This window comes from Lagenorhynchus albirostris, chromosome 10, assembly GCF_949774975.1.
Source record: "Lagenorhynchus albirostris chromosome 10, mLagAlb1.1, whole genome shotgun sequence".
In the NCBI taxonomy this organism is placed as follows: Eukaryota; Metazoa; Chordata; class Mammalia; order Artiodactyla; family Delphinidae; genus Lagenorhynchus; species Lagenorhynchus albirostris.
Genome location: NC_083104.1, coordinates 20,704,214 through 20,726,760, shown reverse-complemented (window position 1 = coordinate 20,726,760; position 22,547 = coordinate 20,704,214). Strand labels below are relative to the sequence as shown.

Genomic DNA, 22,547 nt, shown 5'->3' with positions numbered 1-22,547 from the left:
CTCTGCAGCTCCATCACCAGCCTCATCTGTAATAGCTGGCAAGTAATAAATACTTGGTAAATGTCAAAGTGAGAATTAGGTGGTTTTGGTTAGGCACTATTTTTTATTTTTTAAGAACATATAGCTTAATTTTTTCAAGCAAAGATTTCATTTTTATGTTATTGCATAGCAGTATTACTTGAAATTACAGAGGCTATTAATTTAAAATATTGGTTACTTTAACATTTTACTATCAACATAAATATATGCTTTGATTATAGGACTCCCTAGCGTGTAAATTAGATTCAGAATGCTAATGTGTATCAAGCTTATGATGATTGATTAGATTTAATCAACAGACAGGAAGGATTTCTGTGCAAATATTATTTTTCTCATTTCAAATCCTATTTGCTCAGCATAACTGAAACAGGATGTCATTAATATAAGAGTGAGTATAGAGATGCTTTAGAAGTTTGGGAAACTTGATTATGGACATAAATTTAACCTATGGTGATCTTCTGAACACAGAGAGGTTTGATTTGTTATACTTTTGCTTATTTAAATACACTATTTCCTGCTTGACTTCTGAGTATGTTTATATAGTAAAAATACAAATTAAAAACATAGCTGACACATCGAGCCAGAGCTGAAGGTTCCCTGGGCTAGCAGTTTTGTCTGTAGCTAAGACAGTCATTGAAAAAGCATTGGAAGTTGTCCACTATCAGAAGAAGTTTCAGATCGCCATCAACATCTTAGCTTTTAGTCCTTCGCTATGAATGAATATGTTATTCACAAGTATCTCTAGACCTTTCCTGAGCTTACATAGTGCATGGGGTATGTGTGTGTCTACAGTACACCACCACACTATGCTGTCTCCAGTTGAAAAACGGTGCTAAGTTTACGTCTGTTAAGAGAGACTTATCAGTTGTTTACTTATTTATGAAATAGTGGACCTCTCAGAGGTTTTCTGCTCACAGGCCAAAGTCACTGCCCTGGATTCTTACCACATGTTGTACAAATGAGAGCTTTCACACCTGACACACTTTCGTAGCACCTTCCACCATAGCACTGTGATTTTCCATGAGAAACAGTCTGTCTGTACCTTCAGCTCAGTTTTTGGAATACAAATATGGGATTTACATGAATGGAATAGAAAGTCTAACTGACAGAGTACCCTTCTTTATTTTCATCCCTTTTCCAGTTCCCCCTTGGACAATAAAGGATTAGGTGGTTCTTTGAGCTGCTGATGCCTTGGCGTCTCAGAGAGGGAAGGTGGGGAGGGATGGATTTACCTGCTTTGTAGCCAGGACCTCAGCTAAGGTGGTCTGTGGAGGCCACTTCTAATAGCTGGATATTGTGTTGCTTTAAAATACTTTAATATCTTGACTCTTGCTTGGAAGACGAACGAAACTGATGTCTTTGTTGATGACGATGGGGTTGAACTCTCCTGCTTATGTCCTCAGCACTGTTAGGAGGATGGCAGACACACCCTATGTGCTTATTTGCTCTTCAGGCTTTAATTACTTTTAAAAAGGAGTTACTACAGTAAAAGACAAGTCCACATTTTTCTTTTTAAATAAGTGAAAAGTCCTGAAGGCGAAGATTCCACTTCTTATAAAGTCGTAGTGTGAGTAACTTTGTGCCCCCCCCCCATGACAACAGCATTATCTTTTCCTATTTATTTACCTAGATAAGGAAAGTAATTGCATTTTTACTAAATTTCTCCTTTGAGGAAATGCCATCAAAGTGGCATAATCTCAAATCAGTGTTTCCCTCCTCAAGTTTGTGTTGTCTCACAAACTTGGCTTATTTTGTAGATTGTGGTCTGCTTATTGAAAATACCCCGCTGCCATTTATAGAGAACAAAGAGCTCCTGAATCGCCTTTAATGCAGAGCAAGTATTTGTTTTGAAGTGAACTCTAACAGATAATATCAGAGAGCTCAAGGGAAGGAACTAATCTCTCGTATTGATTATTTATGAAAGACCAAGCTATTATTCCATCTATTTCTCCCTTCATTAATTCCTTAAAGATTTACTTTGACAGCATTTGAGATGTCTCTTTGTAGATTATATCTGTATTCTCAGGACAGAGTTTTCTAAACAGTTTTAAAAAAAGCATTATTTTTTTCTTCTGGATATTTGTATAAGCATCTAACATTTCTTTCATAATGTTGACATGAGCCTAGATTAAGTTTACCTGGGGTCATCTTGGTCTTGTCTGCATTTTCCTTTTCAACCTTAAAGGGCTGCTTTGTGAGCCAGGTACAATGAGCCATCTTTCAGAAGGTGCTGTACCATCATTGTTACAGGGAGATCTGTTCCTGGTAGTAGAAAAAAAAAAAAAAAAGAAGAAACAGGATGAAAGAGGTAAACATTATTGAGTGGTACTGAACACTTATTTCTGCAGGTAAGTAATCATTAAAAATTTCCCTCAGTCATGCTGTGAGGGGTTCAAATTAGAACTGCTGGGTTGCCAGTTCCTTGTAACTTTGTATCCTAATACTTTATCCATAAAAGTGAGTTGTGTTCAGCAACTAAAAGCTTCCAAATGAAAAGTATACAATTGTGAGTCCCACTTATACCTATTGACTTCCTAATTAATTAAATGCCATCATCAAATTATATTTCATAGCTCCTTCATTACCTGATCTTTTTCATTTTGTCACTCATCCATCCATTCTTCCATCCATTTATCCACCCATCCATCCATCTAGCAAAAATTTATTGAGCACTTACTTTATCCCAGGCACCGAGAATGAAATAAATACAAAGGAAGAACCCTGCCCTCAAGGATGAAAGACAAACAAATAAAATGATTAGAAGTTGGAGTAAGTGCTATGAAAGAAAGAAAAAAACATTTACTGGGAGAGTAAATAGCAGAAGTGGGTGTTCCTGCTTTAGGTAGGATAGGGGGCAGGGGAAGCCCTCCCTAGGGAAGAAAACAGAAAACCTGTGAGACCTCATCTGAAAGGTGGGAAGGAGCCCCCCTGGGAAGGAGCCCCTGGAGCAGCCATTCTGTCCTTCCTCCTCCCTCTTACCATGGGCCTGTGTACGTGAGTTTGGGGTTTCTCTGGGGCTCACCCCAGGGAAGCAGAGCCTCTTGCATCTTCCTGTTTATCTTCCCCATAGCACTTGAGAGATGTCTCGCAAATGCTGCGTGCATCAATAAATGTTTGAGTAAAAGGGCCTTTCGGTGGCATCTTTTTCCAGAGCGTGAACACGATGGCACGTGAGGAAAAGAGTGTTTGTTACTCTGGAGAGTAGTTTCTGAGTTTTGTAATCACTTTCATGATACTCGTGAATCAAGGCTTTCACTCAACATTCAAAGCATATTCATTGAAACTCCAAGTGAACACTTTAATATATCGAACTATTCAAGTAAAGACTTCTTTATTCAACAAATAAAGGGAACTTACATTCTTGGGTGTTTTTCTGTCACTCTTGGAGAGATAATTTACATAGAATATATTATATATAATTATGTATATTATGTTGTATAATAGTGGTTCCCAGGCCTTACTTCACATTAGTCCTTTATGAGAATTTTTTTAAAAATATGGAATTCAAAACGATGCCTTTGGAGAGTCTCAATCATTTGTTTGGGGAAAGATGCTTGACATTTGTATTTTTAAATGCTCCTGAGTTGATTTTAAGGAGATGGAGTGGGGAGAAATGTCCCCAGGTGCTTCTGATAGGGATACACGTTTGGGAACCATTGGCTGGGATCACAATAAAACATGAAGGATAGGTGCTTCCTAAATTGTATGTAGGGGTGTAGTTCATGGGTCAGTATAGTCCTTGGCATGTATTAAGTCCTCAAATGTTAACTATTTTGAGGGTGGTGAGTAGAAGTAGTTTACTGAAAAGAGCAATAACTATCAGAAGGAAAGATATAAGAAAATGATGTGCTTTGGGGGCAATAAAACATTTGATACCCAAATAAAACAAGAAGAATTCTGACTGTGATAAAACAGTGGTTCTACTTTTCTTCAGCTGAGTTTTGGACAGGATAACAAGTAAAACCTCTTATCTCTTCTCTAACATGTTCAACATAGTGATTGAATTTTTCCTTCAAAAAAGATTGAGGCCCAAATTTAGCCAAAAAAAAAAGAAAAAAAGAAAAAGGAAAAGTTGGCTGTCACTTGGATGTTTGATAGTTTTAAGTTCCATTTTAGTTAAGGTTGTCTTTGAAAAAGGTCAGTAAGAATTCTGATGACTCTAGTTGATTTGCTAGAATTTGGGGCAAGGAGTAGTAATTAAGATTTGAATTGTATTGGAGTACAGGTAATATTTTTATTCTGCATTCAGCGTTTCGTGTTAAAAAATAGTATCTTTCTTTTTCCTCTGCTACCAATTCTTAGTTTGTGTTTAAATTTAGGATTTCGGTGTATATATGCATTTATGTATATATGTATGTGTTTATACATGTGGATTTATATATGTATATGCACTTAGGATACATATCTGAATAGTACAAATGTGAACAAGAGAGTTGCTTACACATTAGAGATTAATCCATTTTAAACATATGAACATCAACCATGGGCTTTTTTTTTTAAATATCTTTATTGGAGTATAATTGCTTTACAATGGTGTGTTAGTTTCTGCTTTATAACGAAGTGAATCAGCTATACATACACGTATATCCCCATATCTCCTCCCTCTTGCGTCTCCCTCCCACCCTCCCTATCCCACCCCTCTAGGTGGTCACAAAGCACCGAGCTGATCTCCCTGTGCCATGCGGCTGCTTCCCACTAGCTAGCTATTTTACATTTGGTAGTGTATATATATCCATGCCACTCTCTCACTTCGTCCCAGCTTACCCTTCCGCCTCCCTATGTCCTCAAGTCCATTCTCTACGTCTGTGTCTTTATTCCTGAACCATGGACTATTTATTCTACTAGGTTCTAGGGATACAATAGTAAACCAAACAGACATGGCTCCTGCCCCTCAGAAGACATTTGTTGAATAATTGCATGACTACTTGAGGGGCAGTATCGTGGAAATGTATGTAATGTTTTATGAATTTTGTAGATGGTGTCAGATGTGTAAGTCAACCTTTATTCCATTTGCCAGTGGGTATTTCATTGCTGTGTTCAGGGAGATCCCCCAAGAACATTAGCATAATATAGGTATTTCTGAAGTACCATGAATAAGTTGAACACGTGCCCCTTAAAGGTAATTTTACTTGAACACTTACGTAAATGGTCAACGGTTAGCCTCCTTGGGGTGGTAGATTGTCCAGGACAAAATGTCAGGCGATGTCATTGGCGGGACACGCCAGGGGAGCATTTGCCACCACATTCTGTCCCTGCTGGAATGGCTGGAATTGATTCCATTGGTTTCGTGATCAACGTTTGAGAGCCCACAGAGGGTACAGATTTTCCCTGTGTGTATGCATGTAATAAATCAGGGTTTCAGTTGTAGAACTTCCCCGGGTGCATTGTAACTTAATGCAGCTTCAAATAGTGTCCAAGGTGGGAGAGAGTCCAGCTTGGTCTTTTAAAAAAATCATCCCTTTAAGGTCCTGATATGGTAATTTCCTTCCCTCTCTGTTTTCTTTGATCTTCCAGTTTCTTTATGTTTTTTTTTCACTCTGTTGCATTTCCATTGGTTCTGTAGATTGGTCAGTGTGCATCGAGAATAGACAGTTCCAACTACAATCATAATTGTAAGAGCTGTTTTTAATTGAGAGCTTACTGTGTGTCAGACTGTGCCATACACGTTACATATATTGTTTCCTTCAGTTTTAACAATAACCTACAGGATAGCCATTTATCATTTCCCCTTTCTCAAGTGAAGAAACTGGGACATGGAAAGTTTAGTAAATTTGCACAAGGTCACAGAATGAGTAAGTGGTGGGATTTGAACCTGGTTAAGTTGACACCAGAACCTGTGTTCTTCTTTTTTTTTTTTAAATTAATTAATTAATTAATTTATGGCTGTGTTGGGTCTTCGTTGCTGTGTGCAGGCTTTCTGTAGTTGTGGTGAGCGGGGGCTACTCTCTGTTCCGGTGCACAGGCTTCTCATTGCAATTGACTTCTCTTGTAGTGGAGCATGGGCTCTAGGCACGTGGGCTTTGGTAGTTGTGGCTCGCAGGTTCTAGAGCACAGGCTCAGTAGTTGTGGCGCGTGGGCTTAGTTGCTCTGCGACATGTGGGATCTTCCTGGACCAGGGCTTGAACCCGTGTCCCCTGCATTGGCAGGCAGATTCTTAACCACTGCGCTGCCAGGGAAGTCCAGAACCTGTGTTCTTGATTTTTATGCCAAACTGTGCTAGAGGCAGGAGAAGTGAGGTGTGGAGTAGGTTAGTAAGGGGAATAGTGTGGCATCTTAGTCATCTGTTAACCCTAGTACCCTGCACAATGCCAAGTGTGTAGAAACTCCTCAATAACTATTGTTAATGAATGCAATCATTTGCATCAGGGATGTGGATTCCCCACCCCACCCCCATTCCTTCTATTTATTGGTCTTTAGCTTTACCAGTAATCTACCCACTTTAATCCACTTCTCTCCACTCTTGTCCCTTCTCCCCTCCCCGTCCCCCATAAAGTATCATCACCTCCTGCTAGGACTATTACAGTAGCCAATCTTGCTCCTTCTCTAGGTGGTTCCCAATATAGCAGCCGCCAGAGGGACGTTTCTAAAAACTCTGATCTGAGCCCATCACTTCCCTGCTTACAACCTCTCAGTGGTTTCCTGTTCATTTTGGAACAAAATCAGTGACTCTTCTCTGGTCTCCCAGATCCTGATGGTCTGGTCCTAGCCACTGCTTTAGTCTCACGGATGCCATGATTTCCCTTACTCTCTGTCCTCCAGCCGCAAAGAATCTTCCTTCTAACTCCCCACTTCAGGATTCTTGCACATGTCATTACCACTGCTCAGAGACTCTTCTCCCATGTCCCGCTCCACACCGTAACTCATGACTGCTACCCCCACTCACTTCTATGCCCAGAGGCCCCTGCCTAAGGGAAACCTTTTCTGACCCTTACATTTTAAGCTTTCCCAGCTCCTTGTAGCATTTACCACATTTCATTATATATTTGGGTGATTATTTAATATGTGTCCCACTAGACTGTAAACTCCAAGAGTTTGCACAGTGCCTGGGACGTAGTAGGTGTTCCATAAATATTTATTCTACAAAAGAAAAAATGAACAAAGAATAAAAAAAGCCAGAAATAGCTTGTCAGAGACTGCTGGCTGGATATTTGCTATTATTAAAGGGAAATTAAAGAAAGATAATTTCATTACATTATAAAATTCAAGTTGGATTATGGCTTATAGAGACTGCATTGTTTTCCAGCTATGTACTTCGGAGACAAACTCTTAGGCACAGAGAGGTGAAGTAACTTGCCCAGGATACACAGCTAGTCCATGTCAGATGTCTTTGTTCTGACCTCTGAATTGTGTGTAGGGAGAAACAGACATATTTTCATAAGTGGGCAGGACATCTTTGGTGTGCTGAGTCTGTAGGAGCTGCATCCGTATTTGATAATATTGAGGTCATGTCACAATTTTAAAGCATCTTTTGAGAGCATGTATTATTATTTCGACACATTCAGAATTTAATTAGATGACAATCTAAGAATACACAGATGTATGGCCTAAAGATGTCCTAAAAGATAGTGCCCACAGTTGAAGCAGCTTGTGTTTGACTTCCACCAGGACTGGGCAAGGGTAGCCCTCCGTATATTCTTGGGATCTGAGGGTAGGGAATGTTGTCCAGATCTCTAGCTTGTCAGCAGGAGAGCACGTTCAGTAATCAAGCTCCAGTTCCAGAAATGCCTGTGCATGGATGCAAAGCAGCTAGAGGTGTGTGATGAGCTGATGCTAGAGGTCTCCCCAGTTGAGAAGGGGCAGAAGCTGTCCCACAACCCTCCTGGATTCTGTGGGTCTTTTAAGTGTTAGAAATTCACCGGTATGTGAAATTACCTCAGGTTTCCCATTCTCTGTAACGCGCAGCCACTGCAAGCCTCCACCAGTACCTGTCTGTGCTCGGGAGGGCTAAGTAAGCATCCCAACGTGTCACCTGGCTGCTGGGTTGGATTTCTGGTGGTGCCTGTGTCCTGGCGAAGCCCCCGTTGCAGGGTGAGGCAGCATTTTTGTCCTGCAGGTACAGTAGGTACTGGATTAAACAGGTCTGCTGTTTCAGACAGACACCAGGCACGGTTATAGCACGAGCTGTGCTTGGATTGGAGTTTCCAGGGCCTTATCAGGAGCCACCCCTAGTGACACAGCCAGTGCCAGAACTAACTTTGACTTTCACTCTTCACCAAGGGCTTGCAGAACACCTTAAAGGAAAAAAGATGGAGGCGCTTAGAGTTCAGATGTTCATGCCCTGTTCCTTTGAAAGCTTATATCTGTAAGTGAAGTTTTATTCTGGAAATAATCCTGGGACCACTTGACAGGAGTTTTGTTTTCTGGTTTTGTTTTTTGTTTTTGTTTTTTAAGGGGAGGACAGAGAAAGGGGAGGTACTATTCGGAGTTAAAAATACTGGAACTGTTACTCTGTGACTGTGGCTTTAATCGGCTTCAGCTGTAACCTCTAGTAGGTGGCTATGACAAGGATAACGACTAATTTGTGGGGGGAGGCAGGATTGAAATGCTAGCCCATTAGCTCTGCCTTCTCTTTTGAAATGGAATGTTGGTCTTAAATTAATCATGCCAGAAAATGACTGCTTGAAAAATCTGAGTGAGAACAGAGCTTGATTTATGATTACTAGGTAGACTGCAGCCCAGCTTTGTGATGAATAAAAAAGGGTTTTCTTCAGGAAAACGAGCGTGCTTAGTGACATTGGTCAAAACTGCCCCATTGCAAACACTTTGGATTTTTTGCTTTCTCCCCCCCGCCTCCCCATCCCCCCCCAACTGTGGAGTAGTAACAGTTGCATGAATAAACATCTCATTTGCATTTCTGCATATTGATTTTTTTTTCTCTTTGAGAGGAAAACAAAACATCCAAAATCAGAATCATCTGTCTGGCATAGAAATGTAGAACAAGCTTGAAATTGGCACTTTCAAAGAAATACTAAAATGGAGAAATGCTAAATGGATCATAGCTCTCCCCTCCCACTCCCCCATTTCCTTCAACATTTACTTTCAATGTTAGGCGATAAGATTTGAAAACAATACTAAAAGCTGTGTCCCTAAGTGAATAAGCATTCAAGCAAATCAACTTAAGCAAAAGCCACCTCTGGAGCTTAATAATTATTTACTGAACGTTCCTGGGTCATGAGAGAGGTTCTGATTAAGTCAGAAAAGCATTATGTTCAGCAGCTTGTGAAGGTGTGTTTAAAGACGGCAAGAATAATGGAAAAATACTAAATGTAGCAGAACTATTTTGAGAATTTGATTCTGAAAAAAATAAAATTCCCATAAATGTAATTGTGGTAAAAGTTCCTAATGTTCAGTAGGTAAATCTTTAAAAGGTTTTACAGTAGCTTTTAAAATTATTTTTCATTTGCTATTTTTGCTGTATTGTTTGCTTTTATAGATGTTTTTCATTGTATGTCATTAAAACAGTTTACTCATTTCTCTAAAATGATAGAACATTTTATGAACAGAGTATACATAATTGTGTATTTAAAATGTCGTGCTGTTAGAAATGTTATAATTTTCTGCTTTGTAAATCAGATACTAGTTAGGGAGATGATGGCTATTCTTTGTGATTCATACCCCACAACAACGTCCCCTAAAACGTACTAATTTTTGAAATATTATTTTTAAGCAAATTAATGGATATCATGATTGGATCAAACATGCCATTCAGCTTAAGGACAGTAGTGGTGTCATCCTTGAATTTACACCCAAATTAATTCTTAATTTCAACTACTTTTGCTTAATTGATTTTGAATTTTTTTTTTTTTCCGGTTAACTAAAATACTGGCTACAGGAACATGCTTCCTTTATGAACTCGCAGACTGAAATTCTTAGCACACATCTTTGACAAAACTTGTTCACTGAGCTGTTGCCCATTAACTTCTTTGTGCCTGCTCTTTTGGAGGGCACACACTGTGAATTAATTGTTTCTTTTGTGTTTTCCTCTAGGAAAGCAAAGAAACACCATAGCAGAAGGCAACATTGTAAGAGATTTGGCTTCCTAGAAAATAACTTGTCAGTTTTCACTAGTTTCAAGTTACTAGGAGCCTCAGAGGGTACCAATCCAGGAATTGAAGTACAGCACAGAAGAATCCATTGCCTGTTACTTATTGTCTGCAGGGTGTGCTGGCCACTACTCTAAGAATCTTACTTGAATTAATACATTCAGTTCTCATACTTGCTCTGTGACAAAGGTACTTTTTCCTACCTCCATTTTGTAGATGACAAAATTAAGGTTTGGGCAGGTGAAAGGTCCTGCCCATGTCATATAGCTGAGAAACGACAGAGCTGGGATTTCAACAGAGGTATTCTGGGCCCATGTCTTGTGCCTTTCTCTGTTCCGTTCTGTGGATTCTCATTTCAGATACTGAATGAATTGATGTTTCTTCCTCTGCCTTTTAATTAAGTGTGTTTCTCCGATGCTCAGATTTCTGGGTTATCCAAACTATAACTCCTTTGAGCTTTTTAGTGGCTATGATTAGTCCAGTGCCACGGTATTTGTCTATCAAATGGATTTCCTTATTGGATTTCCAATTCAATGTTGATTATAAGGTGACTGTTCAGGGGAGATGAAAACTCTACTGAATATATACAATGATTATATGATCTATTCTGACTTGAGAACTCTTAAAACATGGAAGGAAAGTTTGTCTTAGAATTAAGGTAATACAGTAGGTCTCTAGAACTGAGCTTTTTGGAAAAAATGTGTTCTCTGCCACTGGATGACTCAAGCAAATGGTTTGACTAAAGGTCTTCCAACACTAAGGTTTTAGTGTTATCTGATTTTAGGAGGTGGGGTATTAGAATAGAGACACCAGATTTACTCTTTGGATAGATATTTATTTCATCCTGCTATATGCTAAGTATTTTTTAAGTGCTGGGGAATTTATATGTGAATAAAACAGAAATCTCTGCCCTCATAGTGCTGGCTCTATCTGGTCATGAAGGGCCAGGAACATTCCAGCTCTGTCCTTAAGTCTGGTTCTCATCCTCATGGTTCAGAGTGGCTGCTAGTCCTGCAGCCATTACAGCTAAATTCAAGGAGACATGATGGCAAAGATGGGTATCTCTTTAGGGAGAATTTTTGGACGTACCACATGACCTTTCTGCTTAAGTCTCATTGGCAAAACTTAGGCGTGAAGCCAACCTAGCTCCTGGAAAGCTGGGAAATGTTGTGAGTGGCAGTGTACCAGCCTAAACGAGGAGAAAATAGAATGGATACTAGATTGTTTGAGTTGTAGCTCTTAGGCTGAAACATTGATTTTTTTTGTTTTTTGGAATAACTGTTATTTTCTAAAATGCCACAGAAATGAGCTATGGTATAACAGAGCACATCCAACTGGCTTAAACAGAAAAGGAGATTGAGAGTCCCTTGTAAATCAATATCCTATGTCCAGGGTTATCAAGACTTCAGGGATGGTTTGATCCAGATGCTCTGTGTCATCTAAACACTGGCTCCTTCTTCATTCTGCCTTCTCAGGCTTCTTTTCCCTCTTTCAACTCACATCACTGTTTCATTTAGTTTGGCTTTCTTTTCACATAGGTCCAGGAAGTTCCAGATTTATATCCTAGCATCTTTCCAAACATTAGTATACATAGAGGTCTTTTACCCCAGTATTTCTAGTCAATATTTCTATTTCTACTCAGCATAGGGCTGACTGTTATTGGACCATTTTAGAGCACAAGCACATTCGATGGGTATGCTGATTGGTCCAACTTACGTTGTGTTTCTATGTCTGGAGTTGGCAGCACCGCCATAACCTACCTCGGGAATGAAAAGTGAGGAGACTGATTTTTCAAGGTGAAATCAGGGTCCTTTGCCAAAGAAGTGGGACAGGATGCTGGGCAGGCACAAGTACCATGTGACCACCATAAATCATTACCACTCTTTGTAAGGCTGGCTTTTAAACCATGACAGGTGCACACATTCACTGCTCCTGAGATCACAATTGGTACTTTTGTCTTGATTTCCACACAGTATTGCAGACTTTGCATCTTGGTTGATATGTTCTAGACATGCAGTAATTGTTAAGCGATTAAGGCTTTTGAATCTTCTCTGACCTGTTGTGACGTTGTCTAGACAAGTGGACAGAGCATGCCCTGTGACTGGGGCAGTTATTTGAGTAGAGATAGATGGCTTTTCTGTCTTTAAAAAGATCCTTCCAATTACTTTCACACTCATGTCTGAATTCTGTCATTAGATTGTCATAGTTTTGGATAAAAAGTTCTTTCTTTTAAAATACTCTTAAGTGGGATATCTTGTCATGCCATATCAATTACTTACACCTTATAGGCGAATTTTTCAGAGCCTTTTAAAGCATGGCGTCTAGATATGAATGAGATTCCATAGTCGGACAGTGTAAACAAGAATTCTACAACATGGTCTAGTGAAAGGCAGCTTGATAGGAGAGACAAGAAGTGTGAGTGTGGGACCCTCAGCTTCATCTGCTTAATAGCTTTTTGATAGTAGGCTGACGGAAATAATTTCTTCAAGGGGAATTGAGAGTTAGGAGCATGGAAACCCGTGGTGGCATCTGTGGGAAATGGAGGACAGTCATGGCCTTAGAATGAGGAAATGGCACCTTCATATCCTTGTTGGAAAATACCTTTTAGTAAGAGATTCTCCTTGGTTGGAGTGTATAGAAGTGAGAAACTCTCTTTGGGAGGGGTGAAAATAATCAACTTTAAAAAAATCTGATGAGGAACGTTGCCTAGAAGAACATTGGTCTAATATTACAGAGGTCTCAAACATTTTTGGTCGTCCCTCCTAGTTAAAGTAAGGTTTTTTTTCAAGCAGACTCTCTCAACGTGTTTTACTTTACTTATAAATTTTATACATGTGCCACTATACTAATACTATATTATAATATACAACATGTACAAAAATAGAAATGATGGATAAATTTTATATAAATTTTAATCTTTTCTTCCTGCACTCCAGGGTATCATTTTTTTGTACCCTCTTTTGAAGAATATTGATATATTGGGAATCTCATTATGTTTCTCTTTGATTTTGATGTAATCAGTTATTGAAATTACTCTTACTGGTATCTGTCAAAGGTCCAGCTTAAAGAATACTAATCCTGAGTAGATACGGAGAGACTCCGATGTTTTCAAACTAATTGGGGTACAGGTGTTGAAAAGTAACAGTTTTAGATTTTTAACTTGCATATGATTGCTGGTTCTTGCTTTTTATAATACTTTCCTCCTTTTGTACCCTGGAGAGTAAAGAGCTCCAGAGGACAGGTGTTCTGTCCACTCTGGACACCATGCTACCCTCACGTCTAGCAGAACCCGGCCCTTGGACATGCTTTGCCAAAGCATTCAAATATTTGTTGAAGGAAAGAAGAGGAGGAAGACAAGGTACACTCTGCAAGTCTTTTTATCTCCTCCATGCCAGAAACCTGTAGTATTTATTGTCTGAGCTGGTAATGTTACCAGAAAAAGCTGGATGTTTGGCATGTTTTCATGTTTTTTTCTTGACCACTAAAACCAAGGTTGGTGATGCCTGAAGTCCACAAGATCTCAATTTTTGAAGCCAAACTGTGAAATCTGGTACTTTCATGTTTACATGAGTTATACTCTCAGTTATTTTAAGTGAGATATATATATATCATGTATATCATATATACCATATATCAGACATACCATATATTTCATATATATATCATGTAGACAAGTAACAATGTATTTTCTTGTTGGTACTTGCTTCCACCATTCACGATGAAGAAGCCATCTTTACGCTTACAAAGCGATGACTTTGGAGGGAATGGAAAGGTTAAGATAATGGAAGTGCTGATCATTCTAAAATGTTAGATACCCAGACTGCCATTTAAAAAGATATGTCCATTTACTGACTCTTATTTCGGTGATTTATGCGCTTGGAGTTACTTTCTAAAGACTCTTAAAAATTTCTTTTTGCTGACAGAACAACATTTTTGTAGATTCAACCTGTGGATTTTTTCCTTATGATAGAGTAGTTGTGTTGTAACCATGACGATCCATTGGCAGTATCTGCACAAATGTTTTTGTCTGTTTGATTTTATAGCCTGTTTGGCAGGAGTAAGTAGTCCTTCCCATTTCATTCCGTTCAACATGTTGGGTTTAGTATCAGAAGGACTCTTCAGAACTCTTGTGAGGGTTACTGGAGGTGGGGAATGGAATGTGCATTTCCTTAGACATGGAAGAAAGTATTCTGGTCTAAGAATCAAAGATGTGGGTTCATGTCCCAGCTCTTCTACTAAACAAATGGGTAATCTTAGGTGTTCTAGTTTCTAAGCATGGCATCCGAATCAGGAGCAGAGTTTTTGTAGACACATTGACTCCTAGGCCTTAGCTAACCTGAAGTCAGAATTTCTAGGGATAGAGCCTGGGCATTTTGACTTTAGACAGCAGATATTGTGGCAGCCAGCCTTTTGCATTTGGAAACCCTGGTAGCTTAACGTGCTCTCGGTATAGCTTTCTTACCTGTGCATGAGGTTAATTATCATGCCTTCCTGCATCTCCACTGTGTATGTGAACATTAGCCATTGTGCTTTCCTGGACATAATTACATTGTATCCAGTACAGGCAAACGCTAGGCTTTGAGCTCTATCACCTGAATGATTATAAAGAAGATTAGTTTTTCCTGGAGAAAAATGCTAGGATTTTTACTTTATATCTGGTGAGAGAACTGCAGGGTAAATTATCTTCCCTCCACTCCAGCAAAACTTTGTCAGATTCTCTGAATTAAACAGGGATCGCCTAAACCTTAAAAGGCAGATCTGCTATGGTCCAAACTTGCATATAGGCTTATGGAAATTCACCTCCTTGCATCAAAAAAGAAGTAGCATGTTCATGGTTTCATATTATTTTACTACTAATTTTTGAGCTCTGTTCCAGTTTATGTGACCTATGTTCTGGTTATCGTGCTAAGCTTTTTACATCTATTACAAATTTTAATCCTCCTCACAATGCTGAGAGGCAGATATATTAAACAGTCTATATAAATAAGGGAAAACCGAAGCTCAAAGAGATTGACTGACTTGGCCATGGCCACAGGTTAGTAAGTGTCAGGGCTGTACTCTGCCTGAGGAATTGAAGAGAGGAAATGTAGGGGAAAGTGTATCAGCTCCTTCCTCCTGAAAGGTAAGTTTCAACTGACAGCCAGATTCATGTCTTGGATGACGATGATATGGAGACCAAAGACTGATTCCTAAAGTCTGGTGAGGGGGTTTTGGCATCACTGTTAAAGGTGAGGGGTGGTCAGGCAGGTGTTGTTTGGATGGCAAGGTATTGGATTTCATGGAATTTCTGATACATTTAAGTGGTTGATCAAGGCAGTGGAATTAACTCTGAATTTAGGAACATACCAGATAATTCAGAGCACATGTCCACATACCTCTGTCATCACAGAGAAGAGGCTGACTTTGAAGGTTAAAAATGTAAATTCAGCCATCGAGGTAGGAACTTGAGTCACATTTATGGCTATTTATGTAAGTGTCCATATTCTAGCCGCTGTGTTGAGCACTTTAACTTAGCTCACTCAATCACTGCTGTACATTTAGGGGGTGGGTTTTGGAGAGGCTCAGAGAGATTGAGTGGCTCGTTAAAGATCAGATTGCTCAGCAGTGACTGAGCTAGAACTTGCGTCCAGTTGATGGCCGTCCTCCTTGAGTCACCATTGAGCAATTCCCACTTGTCAGGGAGGTTGCATGTCTGGCTTCAGTGATTCGGTAAGTGCCAGTAAAGGCATTTGTCTCCTCTTCGTTTGGCTTTCAAAGGGTGATTTCTCGTGGTGAGAGGTACACCTTCCCATGTGGAACTAGATAAGAGCCAGATAATCTACATAATTGACTTAATTTTAAGGCATCGTAGAAAAATTATGTGACCCTGGCTTTAAACTCTATGAGATTAGAAACCAGGTGTTCCCAGCACCTGGCACAGAGGAAACACTCAATAACTATTTGTTGAATAAATGACCTTTACATAATCTGATTAAAAGGAATCAGACTGATGGAATTAGGATTATCTAATGCAGATTGGGCCCTGGATGAGTTCAGTTAGCTTTTAAAATTAAATGCATTGGGACAACTCTTCTTGCTTATTATTAGTAGTTTAAGCATCAGGTCCTCATTTTAAAAATAAGCTTTTGGCCACCTGTAATATTGTCACATAAACCTCGACTTTGAGTTTAAATCATTATGCTCATTTGACCTGGTAACATTTTGAAGTGTAGGTATCTTCATTTTTGTCAGCAAGGTGATAATTGCCCATTCAATTATTTCTAAGAGAAAGCAATGTTTAAAAGATCGAGATTAAGGCTGAGACTCTGAGAGTCATCTTTAACATGGAAATATCCCGCAGGGAGTGGGTGTAGTGAAGTGACTACTTTTTCCTTTTTCTGAGAAGATTTATTAAAATGTCAATTAGCTGAGCCCTGCTAGCTTTTCTTTTGTGGAATTTTAATTTATTTATAGGGGTCTACCATATAAATATGTATTTTTTTTCCTGTTAGGCTATTTCAGTAAATGCTTTAAATGAAACTGTAGTTGACTTTAGAGTCTGCAGCCTTAGTGTGGTTGATAACTAGTAACTTTAACTTAAGACGTCGCAAGAATGCTTTACTGTTAATTGAAAGGATTTTCCCCCCTGTATCACGGCCAATGGCTCGTCTTGAGCAGCTAATTAGTGCGATTTTTCCACAGCTGCATTTGCTATGGCACAAAGGTTTGCTCCTGATTTTATCAAAAGGATCAGTCTCTCTGGGAATGTTTTAACCTGACAGGCTTTGAATAGTAAGACCATCTATTTATTTATTTATTTTAAAATAGCCTTCTTTTCTGGGTTTAGGAAAGTACATTTGAGCTCTGAACACATACTCAAAAGTGGGAAAATGCATTTTCTTTTGATGGCCTTTTAGCAGAAACTTAAGGATGGAGTATTTTTGAGGAATGGCTAGGTATTTTTATGGTGTGGATGAATGTATGCTATAAAAATAATACAGAGTATTTACATTGTTCAGTCTTGTACATCTGTAGGAAACTATAAAGGAAAGAGGGATTAAGTCTTCTGGGATTCTGAAGACTTCCAAGAGAACAAGTGTGCTGGATATAAGGCAGTACTTTCCCATCCTATTGTCAAAATACTGTCTGTGATGGATCCAGTGTCTTCTAGCCAAACGGTGGCTTTGATCACTCAAGTTATTTCTTCATGCTTGTAAATTAGTTCATGTTCCTCATGTTCTTCAATTAGTGGCATATATTCTGCCATTGAAAAAATACTATGGCTTTATTATGGTTTGCAGGGGAAAAAGTAAAAGAGAAAGAAATTTACCTATAATTCCACTCCCACGGTGGCAACTATGATCATCTTGCTAGTCATGTGTGTATTTGTGTACATACACACTCTCTCCTTATTTTAAATTAGAATGTAAATCCACTTTTGATCCTACTTTTTAATTTACTCTTAGGACATGCATTTCTCACTTTGTAGTTGTGCGATTAAAAAAAGGTATATTATCAAATCTATGTATCATAATTTACTGTTTTTTTAAACCTATTTTATTCTTAAATCTTTTGAATGGTTTTATTTGTTTCCTCAACTTTACTGAGGTATAACTAACAAAATTATTTAAGGTGTATAATGCGATGATTTTTTACATGTATGCTTTGTGAAACACATTTATCACCTCACATGGTTACTATTTATTTTCTTTTTTGTGGTGAGAACACTTAAGATCTGCTCTTTTAGTAAATTTCAAGTGTACAATACAGTATTATTAATTACAGTCACTGTGCTGTGCACTAGATCCCCAGAACTTACTCATCTTATAACTAAAAGTTTGTATTCTTTGACCCACATCTCCCCTCATAATTTACATAATCATGTTCATATTAAGGGACAAATTTAGGTGGTTCACAATATTGTGCAATTTGTCAACAGCTTTGTTAATGTCAGGTTTTCCACATTTTGAATTTTTTTCTTAGGAAAATTATCCATCAATGAAATTTCTGCATCAAATTGATAATACTGTTATTTTCTTTTTTTTGATTAATTAATTTACTTTTGGCTGCCTTGGGTCTTTGTTGCTGCACGCGGGCTTTCTCTAGTTGTGGCGAGCGGGGGCTACTCATGGTTGTGCTGAGCGGGCTTCTCATTGTGGTGGCTTCTCTTGCTGTGGAGCACGGGCTCTAGGCGTGCGGGCTTCAGTAGTTGTGGCACGTGGGCTCAGTACTTGTGGCTCGCGGGCTCTAGAGTGCAGGCTCAGTAGTTGTGGCTCACCAGCTTAGTTGCTCTGTGGCATGTGGGATCTTCCCCGGACCAGGGCTTGAACCTGTGTCCCCTGCATTGGCAGGCAGATTCTTAACCACTGCGCCACCAGAGAAGCCCAATACTGTTGTTTTCGTAAAGGTTTGTGATAATGTATACCGGCAATGGCTCAGGGTAGCATTATCTTTGCACTTATTCTTGTAGTGAACATTTTTTTAAGTTGAATCCTACCTTGAATACTTTACTGCAGCTGGGTTTTCTAAGTTTATTATATTGTGTAGTTTTTATTCACAACCATAAATATATCTCTACACCATTTTTAGTGGGTATATATAGTATTATATTATATTAACTTATCATAGTTTGTTGAACCAGTTTTCTGTGCTGAGTAATGAGTTAACTGCTAGTATAAGTTTTATTATGTAATTTTCTGGAACTATGTGAGGGTGAAATGCAAACATTTCTTCATCCTTTAGCATGTTTTTTTACCTGTAGAGTTTGAAGGTTCCTATCTTTAAGGAGTTTATAAGGCTGGTCTGTGATTTAATGGCTTTATTTTGCCTTTGTTAGAAGATAAGGACAATATTGGGATTTATACTCAAGGAAGGAAGCTTAAAGGTGCAAATACTTCTTTTGGAGAGTAATTTTGGAGTGAATATTTTGGCAAATGTTACTCTTTTTCTGTTTCCAGTGCTAATTAAGATTTTATATTCTTTGCCCTAAATAGGGATTTTTTTAAAAAAGAAAATGATATTACTGGAAACAATTAAAATTTCTAGATAATAATAATTGCAACAGCAAACATTTATTAAGGCAGTACTACATAGCACTCATTAAGGGATTTGTGTGCCTTATTTCATTCATTATTTTATTTAATCCTCACAAAATCCCTAAGAGGTAGGGCTTTAGCGTATAAATGATGCAAAAGACATTTAAAAAACATCTCCCATTTCAATAAATGGGTAATTAAACAAATTATTGTTATTCCTCTTTTTTGGATATGGTAACTAAGGCAGAGAGGTTTAATTATTTGCTGATGTCATAGAGCTGGCAAGATAAGCAATAGAAAACCATATTTAGGAAAATCAGGACGTCCTTTCTTTTTGACTTACAACAAGGGTTTAAGCTTTTTAAATAGTTTTGGGTAGTATAAGTACCATTGCCATTAGAGGTAGGCCTCATGGGGAACTCACAAAGTGTGTGTAGGATAGGGCTTGCCAAGGTGAATCAGAAGAAAAGACAGTATAAAGAAAACCAGGGAAAGAAGAATTGGGTTGTCAAACTAGCTTGTCTTCTGCCCTCTTTCCTGACTGGGGTCGAGTTCAGTGTTAACATTCTGATCCAAATGCTTCTTTCGTTAATAATTTTTACTTCCCTGTATCATAGAAAAATTTCCCCATGACAAAGTTCACCTTTTCTTTAAACTATTCTGTGTTAGTAAACATTTCAGATACCTTCAAGGAATTTAGATAGCACGTAGGAGTCGTTATTTGGTTAGATCTGGCTATAAAAAAGGAAATCAAACCATTTATTTTTAAATGTGGAAATCTGGGTGCCATTAAGACGCCTCTCTTCTTGGCGCTTCATATGGTGGCACTATATTTGGTGGTGATGAGTAGTATGCAGTATAAAATGTCAGAAAAGTAAGTGTATGATAAAAATGCCTGGATGCAATCAAGCTGACTTCTTTTAATTCAACTACTAATGACTTAAATCCTGTCAGCTCTTGATTTTCAATTAGGTGCAATACTGCTCTGCGATCTGATTATATTTGCCCAGGCTCATTTCATAGTGTGGTGCAATTTAGGATACCCCAAAATGCAAATGAGGTGTTTCATTAGGGAACTAAATTTGTGTTTTTTGGTTTTCCCACAGCAGTTCCGAGGAGCATCCTGGGGCCTCCAAGCCTCCAATAAGCTCCTCCAGTATGACATCACGCATCTTGCTACGCCAGCAACTCATGCGTGAGCAGATGCAGGAACAGGAACGCAGGGAGCAGCAGCAGAAGCTGCAGGCGGCCCAGTTCATGCAACAGAGAGTGCCCGTGAGTCAGACACCAGCCATAAACGTCAGTGTGCCCACCACCCTCCCCTCTGCCACCCAGGTGCCAATGGAAGTCCTTAAGGTACGTGAGTGTCACTCTTGTTGGTTGGGCCAAGCCTTCTTCTTCTTCAACATTTTCCATTTTCTAGGTGTTTTATTTATCTCATCGTGTATTTGGTTATATTGACCCATGTGAATCATATTCATAAATGTCAACTCCATTGATTTCTACGTGGCTTTGCATTTCCAAAGAAGGATGCCAACTAACTGTAAATTTAATAGTAACCCTCACTAAATGGGGGAAGAGTGTTGATGTTTCATGAGAAATTACAAGGAGCAATAGAGGTTTGTTATGTTATCTTCCCATCTTTCTTGGGGAAAGTTTCAAAATGTACAAGTTATCTGAAATGAGCTTCTTCTAATAGCTGTTATATATTTTTTCCCTAAATACGTTCCATGGCCATTCTTTAGTTTTCTTCTTTCTTGAGTAAATAATCTTGGCTGTAGAACCTGATTCTTTTAGAAAGTCTCTTCAGATATAAAACAGTAGAAACGCTTTCTACGCTTTAATAACCAGACTGCATAATCCTTTAACTGAAGTGAGTTGTCTGTTTTGGGTCCCTTTGATTTCTTGCTAGAGTAGAAACTGCAGGAGCTTGTTAGCATCATTCTACTGGGGACATATAGCTTCCTAATTACCACGGGAAATTGTAAGGAGTCTAAGAATAGAATTCCATCTCACACATGGGTCCTCCACATCACATTGGGAGTTACTCCTTGTTTAAAGATACATTCCAGGATGTTAAAAAAAAAAAGAAATTAGGTTAGATTGAATTTTTCATTATCATTTCAACAGAGTGCTATTTAAAAAATTAAAATTTGAGGAAAAAAGCAAATTGAGCAATCTTACTAATGAAGAAAAATGTGTCTTAAGTCAAATTGGCAGTACATATTTTTTATTATTTAAATTTAGAAAGATATAGCACATTATTTAGATGTTTATGTTAACGTCAAATGTTTGTTTTAAAACGAGTATTGAAAAATAAAATAATAAAAACAGAAAAAAAGATGAACATTGCAACTCTTAAATGTGACTGATGCAAATAAAGTTAAAAGAAAAGTAACAGGACTTCCTTATTTTTTAATATTTTTAACCCCATCAGCTAAGTATTTCATTCGGAAGTGTCCCAAGTATTACTGTTTATTAAACAATGTGAACTTCACCCGCCGGTGATTGATTGTTGGGCATTGTATTCATTTCTGTGCTCAGAAAAAGGACATCTCCCACTATTTAAAGTTTACTGTGAAAGCAAATAGAGAGGATGCTGTGTTTTCATTGGGAAGCAATCTGTGATTCTTACCAGGAAGTAGGAAAGGGATTCTTTAAAAACAAATTTTAAGTCAGTTGTTTTCTTATTTGCAGAGACTCTTAAAACGTAGTGATGAAGTACTGAAACTCTTGCATAGAGAAACCAATTAAAATTCTGTTAGGGTGGAAAAGATCCAAATGGTTTAGCCTAAAATTTTACTCTAATGTGATTGAAGTTCTGGGTATTGCCACAATTAATAGGTATTTTATGCATACCCTCTCCCCCCTCCCCGCCCAAGTAAAGGCAAGGTTTTCTCTTGGAAATAGATTTTACATTAAATCTTTCTGTTCTGCTTGGGTGAAAATTGACAGTCACTAGGTTTTTACAGATCTAAGATTTATTTAAGTTGTCTGGTGTTCACAAGAATCATAATTGTTTTGCCTATACCTTAGATTATTTAAACTTGTATGAATTAAGTAATAATAAAATAAAATGTGGAGAAATATGTGTGTTTTACTTACTATAATAGTCTGTTTTTTTAACCTGAAGGACAAATTTTGGAAGAGATGACACGGACTTGTGTTAGTAGTGGTTTATGTCTAATTCAAAGGTAATTCTTGATATTATATTAAAATATATTAGCTGAAATCTATATTCCTATTAAGGCAGTTATATCCAGTGGAAGAGAAATTACCCAAATATGTTGAAAAATCATTTCCATATCATTTTTAAAAGGGACATCATCGTTTTAAAAAGTTTTTATTACTTAGAATATGTAATCGTGAAATGATTAAAATTTAAATCTATACTAATTGGTTTGAATAATATACCCGTGTTTCCTTATATGTTACTATGTCCTGGTAACAC

The 22,547-nt window shown here is 38.2% G+C and overlaps 1 protein-coding gene across 6 annotated transcripts in view; it reads left to right on the top strand.

Moving 5' to 3' along the window:
- MITF (melanocyte inducing transcription factor) overlaps nt 1-22,547 on the top strand; it is a 225,418-nt gene that overhangs the window by 117,381 nt on the left and 85,490 nt on the right. For 4 of the 6 annotated variants that reach the window (XM_060161361.1, XM_060161360.1, XM_060161358.1 and 1 more), the window contains exon 2: nt 20,203-20,452. In XM_060161361.1, coding sequence (XP_060017344.1) covers nt 20,203-20,452 — 250 coding nt within the window. The remainder of the gene's footprint in view (nt 1-20,202; nt 20,453-22,547) is intronic. The other 2 variants (XM_060161359.1, XM_060161357.1) reach the window with 1 other exon arrangement.